Here is a 12,564-nt window from a genome sequence, read left to right as displayed (position 1 = left end):
ATGTGTTGTGACAGGATAGTTCATCGATTGAATTTCCATTTTCGGGTGACATGTCATTGTGTCTAATTTCTAACATTTAAGTTGTGTGAAATTTCAAATAAATATTATATTTTAGGATGTTTCCTATAGCGAATTACTGGAGCCAACTAAAAAGAATAATGAAATAAGGAGAACTTCATCTGAGTCACGTCTGAATGTATCGGACCATTTATCAGGTAAGACAAAAGTTTCGGGAATGTTGCATGTTGACTCACTCAAAATACCCTGCTTTCATCTTTGTAAATTCTATGATGATATGTTCTTTAGCTGTTTCCACTTTTTTTTCTGAAAAATGTATTTTGTCTTCAATGTTAAGAAAAAAGATTATTTGAAATTATTTATATAATATTAAAAATTTCTCTTTTACTGTGAAATCATTAATATTTGAGGCAGTCTAATTTTTATAGGTTTCGTGGTTGTGTCAGTGCAAGAACTTAACCCTTATAATGCTGGACACGATTGATTGTGCCTTTGTGACTAGTGTAGATCATGATCAGCCTGCACATTCGTGCAGTCTGATCATGATCTGCACTGTTCACTATTCAGTCAGTATATTTTTGGTAAGCACCATTTTTAAGAGTTAATGGTACTGTCCAAATTGGAAGATCGACAAGTTCATTATGGAAATTTAGCAAGGTAAAGGTTAAATCCCTTTGAATAGGGAGTGGGGAGCGGTAGTCTAGTGGTTAAGGTGTCGGCTGCTCAATCCAGGGGTCGTGGGTTCGAACCCCACTGGGGTCACGACCATGACTTCTCATATGACACCAGTACTGGTTTTCCATGAAGCGGACTAAAGAGTAGTTAGAATAAGCTTGAAGCTTTCATCACAATCGAGCTAAAACAAATCAGTATAAACTAAACTAAATCCCTTTGAATACATAATATTCCAGTTCATTTCATCTTTGGAAGTTGAAATCCACAAATATATTTATATCCCCATGGAAACAGTCATTTTGGCAAAAACCACGAAATTTTATGCCCTTAAAATTGAATGATTTCACAGTATATGGCATGTTAAATTTGACTGCATTCTTGGAATATAAATTTCTTTGCCTGTTGTGGCCAAATCGCACTGCACTATGTTTTAAATGGCAAAAGAAAAAAATGTAGTGAAATCAACTTAATATCTGAAAAGATTTTGAAAATTTTATATTTAAACAGGAACATTTTTAGAACAATGGTAAACAGAGTGAGACAATTTTTATAAGATGAAAGCAGTAAAGTTTTGCATTGTTTTTTGAACACTGGTAGTGAAGTTTGGGGTTTTCTTTTATGTTCTTTGTAAACTAGTCTCAGTTATATGCTTTTGCTTTCCCTTTAGAAGAAGTTTTGTTTAACATGAAGCAAAATATACAAATTGCAGCATTCATCATTTCCACAATGCTCAATAATTATATACAGTTGTTGATATAGGAAGGATGAAATCACATAAATATTGTCTTTTATCTTAAATTTGACATTATCCTAGATTGATGTTACTGTTTCAATTAATATATTTTGAAGTATAATTTTTCAAAAAAAAAATTTTTCAAGTGGCATTGTTTGTTCATAGTTGCTCTGAAATAACATAGCAGTTTTAAAATATGAAATTTAGCCTTTATTGATACAATATTTGAGATAAAAGTTCACACATGTTTTGCAGTTGCAATAAGATTTTATGATGAAAATATGAAATTGTTATGAAGTGACATGCCGGTTTTTTTTTTTGAGAAATCTTTTAAAGCTCACATTGTCACACACTCTTCTTTCACAACTGTAAATAAAACATTCGTGCAAGGATATTGACTGATAACATTTGCATATTTGAAATGATAGTTCTAAAGGCAAAAATAAGTGTTAATTTTGATTACGGAAGATTAATTTCTCTTTTTCAGTTTACAGATTTGAGTTTCAGTACTTTATCCTGTAAATTCCATTAAGTCAATAAGGTTAAGTTGTGAATTAAAGATGGGAAATTTTTACTGTTAATAATAGTTGTTGTTCTGTTATATAGAAACTTGATTATTATTTTGTTGTCAAGTATTTCCTTGGTGTTGTTGAATCATGGCTCTGTGTGGACTGTTTGGTATAAGTGGACTGTTTGGTATAGGTAGCCGTCCAAGGATGTGTCCATTTCGTGTTGCACAACATTAACATGAGAACTTTTCATAGGTTGAAAAAAATGTAACATGTTACAGGGGTTGAACTTATTATTTTTTTTTTTTCTTTTTTTTTTATTTGGAAAAAAGTTCTCATTTTATTTATTTACTTCTGTCAGCAAAGTATAGAAACAGTATTGTTTCTATCCTATTTATTTATTTATTTGGGTTTTACAGTGCACAAACACAGTATAGGTTATATGGCGCCAAACAGGACTACAAATGAGATGTGAAACCAAAATTTGTAGTCCTGTTTGGCATTATATAACCTATACTGTGTTGGTGTGCCGTAAAACCCAAATAAATAGATAAATAGGATAGAAACAATACTGTTTCTATACTTTGCTGACAGAAGTAAATAAATAAAATGAGAAGTTCTTTTCCAAATAAAAAAAAGTCGGGTGACTTCAATTTCGCATTGATGTTTGATTTAAGAGAGAGAAGAGCTCCAAAGCAACTGTTTCTCTCAAGTCGCCCCCCAGCTCGAGCCCTGAAACTACTGATTAGAATTGCACAAAACTTTTGTCAGGAGTATTCTGGCACAGTCTTCAATTTAGATTACAGCATTATAAAGTTCTTTCCAAATTTTGTTCAAATGGGTAGATTTGGCCCCTTTTTAGGGCCAAAAATACAAAAATAAAAATAACTACTAACAATTTCTCATTAACTGCTCGGTGGATCGTCATTTAGCTTGGTCTTAAGCATTGGTATAAAGTCTGCTCCCAAATTTGTTTAAAAGGGGGCACTAGTTCCCTTTTAGGGGCAGCTTGAGTTAATAATTGAAATACCTTTTAATGACATCTTCTCACATCTGAATGGCTTTATGGATCTTTACCAAACTTGGTCTGTAGCATTTTCCAAACTTGTTCAGTTGGTTGCACTCCGCCCCGTTTTAGGGGCCACTAGAGCTAAATGTAGAAATAGCTTTGAACAACTGATTTTTGTGAACCACTGTATATAGATAACCGTTATAAAGAGACCATCCAAAATACCCTCAGCCTGCTCCAAAGATCTGTATTTTTTTCCAACCAATTTTGAAGGTCATAGAAACATTTAGAGGTTGAACTGTTTGTCATCTGTTACACTGTTTTATGTAATCAATTTCTACCACTTCTGGATTTTTTGATACCTGGAGCATATCATGGTTCTCTTCTAAAGTTGCACACTCTAGCCTGTTCAGGTGAGCGATCTGTGGCCATCACGGCCCTCTTACATTATCAACTGTATTGTTATTGGTTCTGTTCCGCTACCCAACCAAAGTTGAATTATTCAAATCATGAACAAATCAGGGTTCGATTGCAACATTCTTGGTTGTGCATATACATAAAGAATAACATAAAATACTTACACAAAAAGCTCATGCTCAGTTTACAATAATTGTACATGTCATATATACATGCTCAGTTTACAATAATTGTACATGTTGTATATACAAGCTCAGTTAATGATAATTCAACAAGTTGCATATACATGCTCAGTATACAATAATTATACGGGTCATATATTCAAGCTCAATTTACATTTTACTGATCGTATATACATGCTCAGTTTATGATAATTCTGCAGACCGTATTTAATTGCTCACTTCCCAATAATTCTACAGTTCATGTATACATGCTCAGTTTAAAATAATTCTGCAGGTCGTATATACATGCTCAGTTTACAATAATTCTGCAGGTCGTATATATACTTGCTCAGTTTACAGTAATCAGGGTTTCCTCTGGGTCAATTTCACTTTGCGCCAACAAATTCGCCAATCAGGAAAAGTTTGCGCCAGTGGCTCTCAAGTTGGAGCCAATAGTCTGTGATGGGCGACATACCATTTTCTTTTTCAATCTCTTTTTCATTTGATTCTTTACAGTAACCATGCAATTTGCTCTTGAATCAGTCTATCCTAATATCACATTAAATCAGAAATAGTTTTTAATCTTCTCAACCATTTTCAAGAACATTTTCTAAACAAAAGTAATTGCTCAATCTATAAAATTATCCCTTTATATAGTTTGCCATTTTTAATTATCTCCCTTTAAGGGTCATTTTCACTAAATAGATGTTTTTAAAACATGAATATTTATCCTAATATCACATTGAATCAAAAAAAAGTTTTTAATCTTCTCAACCATTTTCAAGAACATTTTCTAAACAAAAGTAATTGCTCAATCTATTAAATTATCCCTTTATATAGTTTGCCATTTTTAATTATCTCCCTTTAATGGTCATTTTCACTTAATAGATGTTTTTAAAACATGAATATTTATCTCTTTATTCTTTTAACTTTTTATTTCAAAATTAATTTAGGTCATTTATCAAAAACAGTGTTTTATATTATTTTATAACTTTTGAAAAGCTTTTTAAAATGCTTAAGTTTTATTATATATATAACTAAATTTCTAGTTCCTTTCATACATACTAATGTATAGCGAAAATACCACCTACAGGTATTATAAGCACTTTGTTTTGAAGCTCTGGGGTTGAGCTTTTTAAATTATCCCCCGTGTATCAATGCTTTACGTTGGGCACGTAAAAGAACCAAAAGAACTGCTTTAGTTCATTTGTATCTCAAAAATTCTCCGATTGAAATTATACGACCGCGACTGAAATTTATGAACGAGTAGGTTTATTAAACAACGCTGTGCAAAATTTATCTATTTACGATCGAAGAATATGTATATCTTTTGATCGAGCTTTGACGTGTCATTATTTCCGGCATTTTCTCGGTCTCGATTACTTCGGCGAATCTGATTGTCATTAAAATAACCTGTAAATTTATCTCGCGTTTTTTATTTTTTGCATCATAAAAAGATGGTGCATTAGACGAAGCACGCAGCTAATATTTCGTTTCATTTGCTTTCGTGTAAGTAGGCGGGGCTAAATTTGGCGAATCAGATTGACTGATAATCGTTTTTGCGTGGAGGAACGCTCTAGTGACTCGGCGAAGTTTTAAATTATGCCCCGAGGTGTAAATCGGTATTGACACGTTCTGTATTGTCTTCGTGTAGTGTTAAATATCGGATAATCCGTTATTGCGTCATTGAGAAAGATCAGAAGATCAGATCGACGATTATCTTGTAGACGCCAAAGGAATTCGCCAATTGAATATTTTTAGCGCCAGAATTTATATTTTGTCGCATTTGGCGCCATTGGCGACCAACAGCGGGAACCCTGGTAATTCTACAGGTCTTATATGCATGCTCAGTTTATGAGAGTTCTACAGGTTGTGTATACATACTCAGTTTACGATAATTCTACAGGTCGTATATATACTCGAAGCATATCTGAGGATCCCTATCTGTTGTCTGCTCGCGGTTCTATCGCTACAACCACACTTCATCGAGGTATAATGGTATTTTTTGTTTCACCCGCATGCTTTTATGTCATGTCTGCTTGCGCATCATGCGTGTCTTATAAACATATATATCCAAGAATTTTCACCTTGTCATAGACTACCAAGATATTATTCCTTCTGATTTAACATTTGTGGTGTTACAGGTGTAGGGAACATAATTTTATAGCTGAACTGTAGATTGGATGATATTCACTCGAGATTTATTTTTGCTTCTATTTATAACTATCTGACACAGAATGTAAAAGCAGCCATGTTATTTTATAACACAAGAAGATTATGCGAACAATATTAGAATACCTGTTGATAATCCGACCTCAAAAGAAAGAGGAAAGACAAAATCTATAGAAGTGAAAATGTATGCAAAAGTCAGTAGTAATAAATGAAAGACCAATTCTACTTTTATTTTAGAAACAGTTTACAGAGCTCTGCTTGTTCTCAAGATAGTGTCACTCTAAAGGTTACTGCAGATGGCTTGGCTTTTAAAGTTACTGCAGGTAGCTTCACATTTAAGAATACGGCAGGTTGCTTCACTCAAAAGGTTACTGCAGGTGGCATTACACTTAAAGTTACTGCAGGTAGCTTCACTTTTAAGGTTACGGCAGGTTGCTTCACTTTTAAAGTTACTGAAGGTAGCTTCACTTTTAAGGTTACTGCAGGTTGCTTCACTTTTAAAGTTACTGAAGGTAGCTTCACTTTTAAGGTTACTGCAGGTTGCTTTACTATTAAAGTTACTGAAGGTAGCTTCACTTTTAAGGTTACTGCAGGTTGCTTTACTATTAAAGTTGCTGCAGGTAGCTTCACTTTTAAGGTTACTGCAGGTGGCTTCATTTTAAGTCTTAAGGTTACTGCAGGTAGCTTCACTTATAAAGTTACTGCAGGTAGCTTCGCTTTTAAGATTACTGCAAGTGGCTCCACTCTTATGGTTACTGCAGGTAAGTATACTCTTATGGTCACTGCAGGTGGCTTCACTCTAAAGGTTACTACAGGTGGCTTCACCTGTAAAGATTAAGGTTACTGCTGGTAACTTCTTTCTTAAGGTTACTGCAGTTGGCTTCACTCTTTAGGTTACTGCAGGTAGCTACGCTGTTAAGGCGACTGCAGGTAGATGAACTCTTAAGGTAACTGCAGGTGGTTTCAATCTTAAGGTTACTGCTGGTTGTTTCACTGTTAAGGCTTAATGTTACTACAGGTGGCTTCATTCTTAGGTACTGCGGTACTACTTAGGCTGCAGTGACTTCACTAGTTAGCAGTTCATTAGTTACTGCAGGTTCACTAGCTTATGCACTCTTTAGTTTACTGCTAGGTGAGCTTCACTCTGACTGCGTAGCTTCATTTAGTACTGCAGGTAGTCACTCTTTTTTACGCAGTTCTCACTAAAGGCTATTACAGATGGCTTCAATTTTAAAGGCTACAGCATTTGGTTTCACTCTAAAGGCTACAACAGGTGGCTTCATATTAAAGGCTACAGCAGGTGGCTGCACTCTTTGAGTGACTGCAGGTAGCTTCACTTTTTAGTTTACTGCAGGTAGCTTCACTCTTTAGTTTACTGCAGGTAGCTTCACTCTAAAGGCTATTACAGATGACTTCAGTTTTAAAGGCTACAACAGGTGACTTCACTCTAAGGTTACAACAGATGGCTTCATATTAAAGACTACAGCAGGTGGCATCACTACTGCAGGCAGCCTCATTCTAAAGGCTACAAGTGTCCATGACAATTTGATGATTGACATTGTGTCAGGAATCATTTCGTCTACCATCTCTCAGTCAGTAGGTGTTGTCAGTTCCTTGTAGAAAACAGGTTAGTGCTGGTACAGAGTCCAGGAACACTGGTAAGATTAAATGCCCTCCGTAACATGACTGAAATAATGTTGAAAAAAAAATGCAAGCAAATAAGGCTGCTTCAGGAAGCTTCACTCTTAAACGCTACGGCCAAGTAGCTCCAGATCTGCTGTTTGCTTACTACAAAAGTTACTGTGAGAAGCATTTAATAAAAGCGAGTACAGGAGGCTCTCATTAAAGGCTACTACATGTAGCTTCCATTTAAAGCCTGGTACAGGTATATATGTACCATTTCCAGGTGGATCGTGTGTACAATCTGGACACAATGTCACATCAGATTTCACAAGGGGTGTCATTATGGCCAGAATGCACACCAGTCACCACGACCGTTGATTAACCTCTTGGTAACAAACTTGTAGATTAACCTTTTCAGAACATTTGTCTACCAGAATATTTACTCAAGATATTACATATAGCATATTAAGTTGGTTTTGGGGTACACATTATGTTTATATTATTTTCAGATCATGAATATTTTATGTTACTAATATTTGGCTTACCTTTGAAAAGGAGGTTATCAGAAAGAGTTTAGTGGATATTTTAAATGTGGTTTTATCTTGTAGCCAACCGATTACATTGACTTAAAGGTTCTTTGAAATCTTTTAAAAAAAAATCTATAACAGCTATAAAGAAAATCATACAGATTATGTCCCTTGTGTCATCTGTTGCATAAAAAAACATCATGGGCCTTTAAATATAAAGCTGAAAATGGACTTCTTTGCACAATATCTGGTATTTCTATTGAAGTTTAGGAAAAGCAAATTTATTTTGATGCTTTTATCTTTTGGTGTGAATTGAAGTGGTTCATGTTATTATGTAGCAGTGCAGTGATTTGATAAAGAGTTGTTGCCCTTCAGGGTTTTTTTTCGGCCGTTTTTATAGCCGTTATTCGGCTATTATCCCAATGCCAAAAAGTATGTTTTTTCCCAAAATAAGTGCAAAATTCCCAATCTAAATTCTGAAAAAAATTTCATCAAAATTGCACAAATATTGACCAAATTATGGACAATTTTTGTAATGGAAGTATGTTAAAGAGGTTGTACAATAAGAAACAAGTATATGAGAATGTGCTTAAACACATCCTTACTATATCCTATGGGACTGTATATTTCCCAATTTGAAACATTTACGCATCAATATTCCCAATTTTGGGGGTATAGGCTATGTTCCCAAATTAGCTAGAAAAAACCCTGCCCTTGTTGCAGTTAGATAGTTGTCTTTTAGAAAGTACCCTGCTCTACAATAATTATTGCTGATATATATAACCATTTTGTTTTATTAAAAAAATGTCACTTCATACTGCCGATAGCAAAATATTTTTTTATGCCCCCAAAGGGAGGCATATAGTTTTTGAACCGTCTGTCGGTCTGTCCGCAATTTTCGTGTCCGGTCCATATCTTTGTCATCCATGGATGGATTTTCAAATAACTTGGCATGAATGTGTACCACAGTAAGGCGACGTGTCGCGCGCAAGACTCAGGTCCGTAGCTCAAAGACGTTAAAGGTCATATTTTATGATAGTGCATTGATGGGCGTGTCCGATCCATATCTTTGTCATTCATGCATGGGTTTTAAAATTATTGGGCATGAATGTGTACCACAGTAAGACGACGTGTCGCGCGCAAGACCCAGGTCCGTAGCTCAAAAGTCAAGGTCACACTTAGACGTTAAAGGTCATATTTCATGATAGTGCAATGATGGGCATGTCCGGTCCATATCTTTGTCATTCATGCATGGATTTAAAAATAACTACGCATGAATGTGTGGCACAGTAAGACGACTTGGCGTGCGCAAGACCCAAGTCCGTAGGTCAAAGGTCCTAAACTCTAACGTCGGCCATAACTATTCATTCAAAGTGCCATCGGGGGCATGTGTCATCCTATGGAGACAGCTCTTGTTTACTCTATGAAGAATTAAATGAGCTGCACCATGAGAAAACCCAATATAGTGCAATTGCGACCAGCATGGATCCAGACCAGCTTGTGCATCTGCGCAGTCTGGTCAGGATCCATGCTGTTCGCTAACAGTTTCTCTATTAAATTGCAATAGACTTTGTAAGTGAATAGCATGGATCCTAACCTGACTGCACGGATGAGCAAGCTGGTCTGGATCCATGCTGGTTGGTTTTCTCATGGTGTGGCTCAAATGTATTATGAAATTATGGGAAATTTGTTTTTGACCTTGCCCTTTTAATAATGCCTGTCAGGAAATGTCAGTGAAGTGTATTTTAAACATTTGTCAGCAACAGCCCGCTTAAAAAGTTGGCATGTGAAATAATCAAAATGTTACTGTGATGTGACTGGACTAACAGTTGTATGTTTGAAATTTAAAGTGTAGATTATTATCGGAATGGTATGTTGATTTAGCTAGATTATTTTGCATGGCAGTTGTGCTAATTTTTGATAGAGAATTATGGAACTTTTTATGCTTGTGGTGAAGATGTTAGGAATTAGTGATGTAGAAGTAGTGAATCTTGGACTATATGGAAAGAACTGAGGTAGTAAGTATTACATTGTAATATAAACAAGGATTTTTTCTCCTTAAATAATGTTTCTACCATTTCTGGAACATTTTTTTTTTATCAAAGTCTCCTTGAAATACTGTTTGGTTTCTTTTGTTTCACCAAACCTCACATACTTGTAAATTAGCACATGCCCTTTGTTCACTTTTGGTATTATACCCCTTGACCTAGTAAAAGCAGAGTTTTCCCCCTTTATTTTGTAAAAAAAAAAAGAATTTTGACTGTATCCAAGAAACCTATCGATAGATCTTCATGAAATTTGATATAAATACTGATCACTATAGGGCAGTGGTGCATGCTCATTTTTCATCAGGATCTTTTTAGTTACTGTAGAGTTATTGCCCTTTCATTGTTTTGAAATTAATAAATTCACACAGAACAAAGTATTCCATTGATGGGTTTTCATGAAACTTAATGCAAAATTTATGTAGAACACTATAGGGCAGAATTTTCCCCCTGTATTTGGTAAAAAATAGGAACTAACAAATCATAGCACTCTCCTATTATGTATATCTTGTGTATATATTGAAATTGAATATCTTTCAAAATAAAATAGTCCCCTCACTCACAAGAACCCTGTTTTGCAGGGGATATAAATTCACTGAATTTGCTTAATATTTCATTTTGGAATGGGCTAGGGCTTTTCACATATATTCTCAGTTTGATCCAAATCATAAGATGAAAATGTGTAGAAGCATAGCAAAATGAGAAGAAACTCGTGACCTTAATATATGTGAGAATGATGTTTTATTGCTTAGATATTAATAACACAAGGTGCCAAAGTCAACAGCAGACAATAAACAGAGAAATTTTTTGAGAATACTGCAGTTTTATTAAGGATTACTGCATGAGGATCCTGGATGATTTTTTGAGCAATTTTATGCATTAGCAAAGAGAAGTGCAACTTCATACTTCAGTCAGTATTATTTAACCTTTAGCCTGCTGCCAGCAAGTGATTCTGCCTTTGCGACCAGTGTAGACCAAGATCCTTGCAGGCTGATCATGGTCTGCACTGTTCGCTATTCAGTCAGTAAATTTTCAGTGAACACCCCTTCAAATAATAAATGGTACTGCCCAAATTGAATGATAGACCAATTTATTTTAGAAATTTAGCAGGGTAAAGGTTAAATTAGATAAAGTGTATTACACATTGAGATTATTGTGATTCTTTTCAGTTGTGGAAGAGGAGGAGGAGTCTTATAACCCAAGCTTGTTGGACGATCCAGAACTCCAGTCTGGTGGCTACAGGACAGTACTCAACTTCTCCTCTTATATGGTCAGTTTTATCCATTTATGTAAAATTATGTAAATTGTAGCTAAAAAAAAAAAAAACAACAGAAAATGTTTCCCAAGCTGGTGTTTACAGGAAAATATCTCCTCCTGTATATTTTAAAGGCGTATGCTAGAATTTCACCATTTTTTTCCCAATAACAGATTTTGCTCATATTTCATATATTGTTAGTTCATTCTATAAGTAACTTAAAAATAAAAAGAAATATGGGGGTCACCGACTTTGTTTTCATTTTATTTCAGATTATAATGCATGACCATGGTACAAGTGTATGTTGAAATCTAGAGCGGTCTGCCATAACATATAAGATCAAGGAATCAAATAAATGATTCATGAAGTATAACTGCTAGTCAAATCTCATAAGACATGATTATTTCCCTTTAAAACAAAAAGAAATTTTAATGAAATTCAAGAAATATTTGCATGACACTTGTGTGTTGTTGTTGTTTTCTAAGTCAAAAAAGCATCATATGAAATATTGTATATTTCCTTCAGCAGTTAATATTTCCAAATCTACATAAAGGAATTTGATTAAACTTGCAAGAATAGCAGAATATAATGTTTACTTTTGAAATATTAAAAGAAAAAGGGTGGTCACCGAATTAGATTTTTCATACTTTCATTTTGAATTATTGCCCCTTTATGATACTGGTTTGTGATCTTCATGCCGCGAAATAAAAAACCATTATAAATCCAAAATAGTCATAAATACTGGTCAGACCCCAATCGATTACAAATAAATATTCATCAAGAAACGTCAAATGGGTCAAATGTAACTCATAATTTTAAATAAGAGACTAAAATCTTCGGAAATATGTGAAAAAGTGCGAGGAGATATCTACCTCGACACCGGTTTCAGCCGATGATACTAAAATGACAGAAACGAAAACACAAAACATACGTTCAAAAATATCAGCGAGACAATTGTATGCTTTAATGTCAACATAAATTCATTATCAGACCTGTTATCTTTACAAATACATTCATATGTACATGTACATGAAAACTTTCCCAACAGACTTCATCGGAAGTGTCCTTACATAAATACGCACAATAAGCTCGGACATGACGGGACTGTGACAGTCAAACGTTATTACGCTGTCCCGAAACTTACATCCTATTATTTGGATTTGTTTTGATCAAACATTAGAAATAAACACCGCGATTGTCCGAATATCCAAAACCATGCAACTTTACTGGAAACGGTGAGCCGTGCGATTTCTGCCTCGTGAAAATTTTATCTTGCGACATTTGCATTGCAGATTTCCTTACAGAAATACTCAGAATAAGCATGGACATAATGGGGCAGTGATAGTTAAAAGTTATCATGCCGTCATGAAACGTACATCCTAATATTTCGACTAGTTTTGATCAAGCGTTGAAAATAAAC

The 12,564-nt window shown here is 34.7% G+C and overlaps 1 protein-coding gene across 2 annotated transcripts in view; it reads left to right on the top strand.

Moving 5' to 3' along the window:
- Positions 1–12,564, top strand: part of LOC123524294 (CDK5 and ABL1 enzyme substrate 1-like) — an 81,055-nt gene that overhangs the window by 31,683 nt on the left and 36,808 nt on the right. Inside the window, exons 6-8 of one of the 2 annotated variants that reach the window (XM_053539017.1) lie at positions 116–215; positions 5,429–5,512; positions 11,059–11,159. In XM_053539017.1, coding sequence (XP_053394992.1) covers positions 116–215; positions 5,429–5,512; positions 11,059–11,159 — 285 coding nt within the window. The remainder of the gene's footprint in view (positions 1–115; positions 216–5,428; positions 5,513–11,058; positions 11,160–12,564) is intronic. The other variant, XM_053539018.1, reaches the window with a different exon arrangement.

Source organism: Mercenaria mercenaria, chromosome 3, assembly GCF_021730395.1.
Source record: "Mercenaria mercenaria strain notata chromosome 3, MADL_Memer_1, whole genome shotgun sequence".
Classification (NCBI taxonomy): Eukaryota; Metazoa; Mollusca; class Bivalvia; order Venerida; family Veneridae; genus Mercenaria; species Mercenaria mercenaria.
The sequence above is the reverse complement of the archived record's forward strand: the minus strand, read 5'-3'. Positions and strand labels throughout refer to the sequence as shown.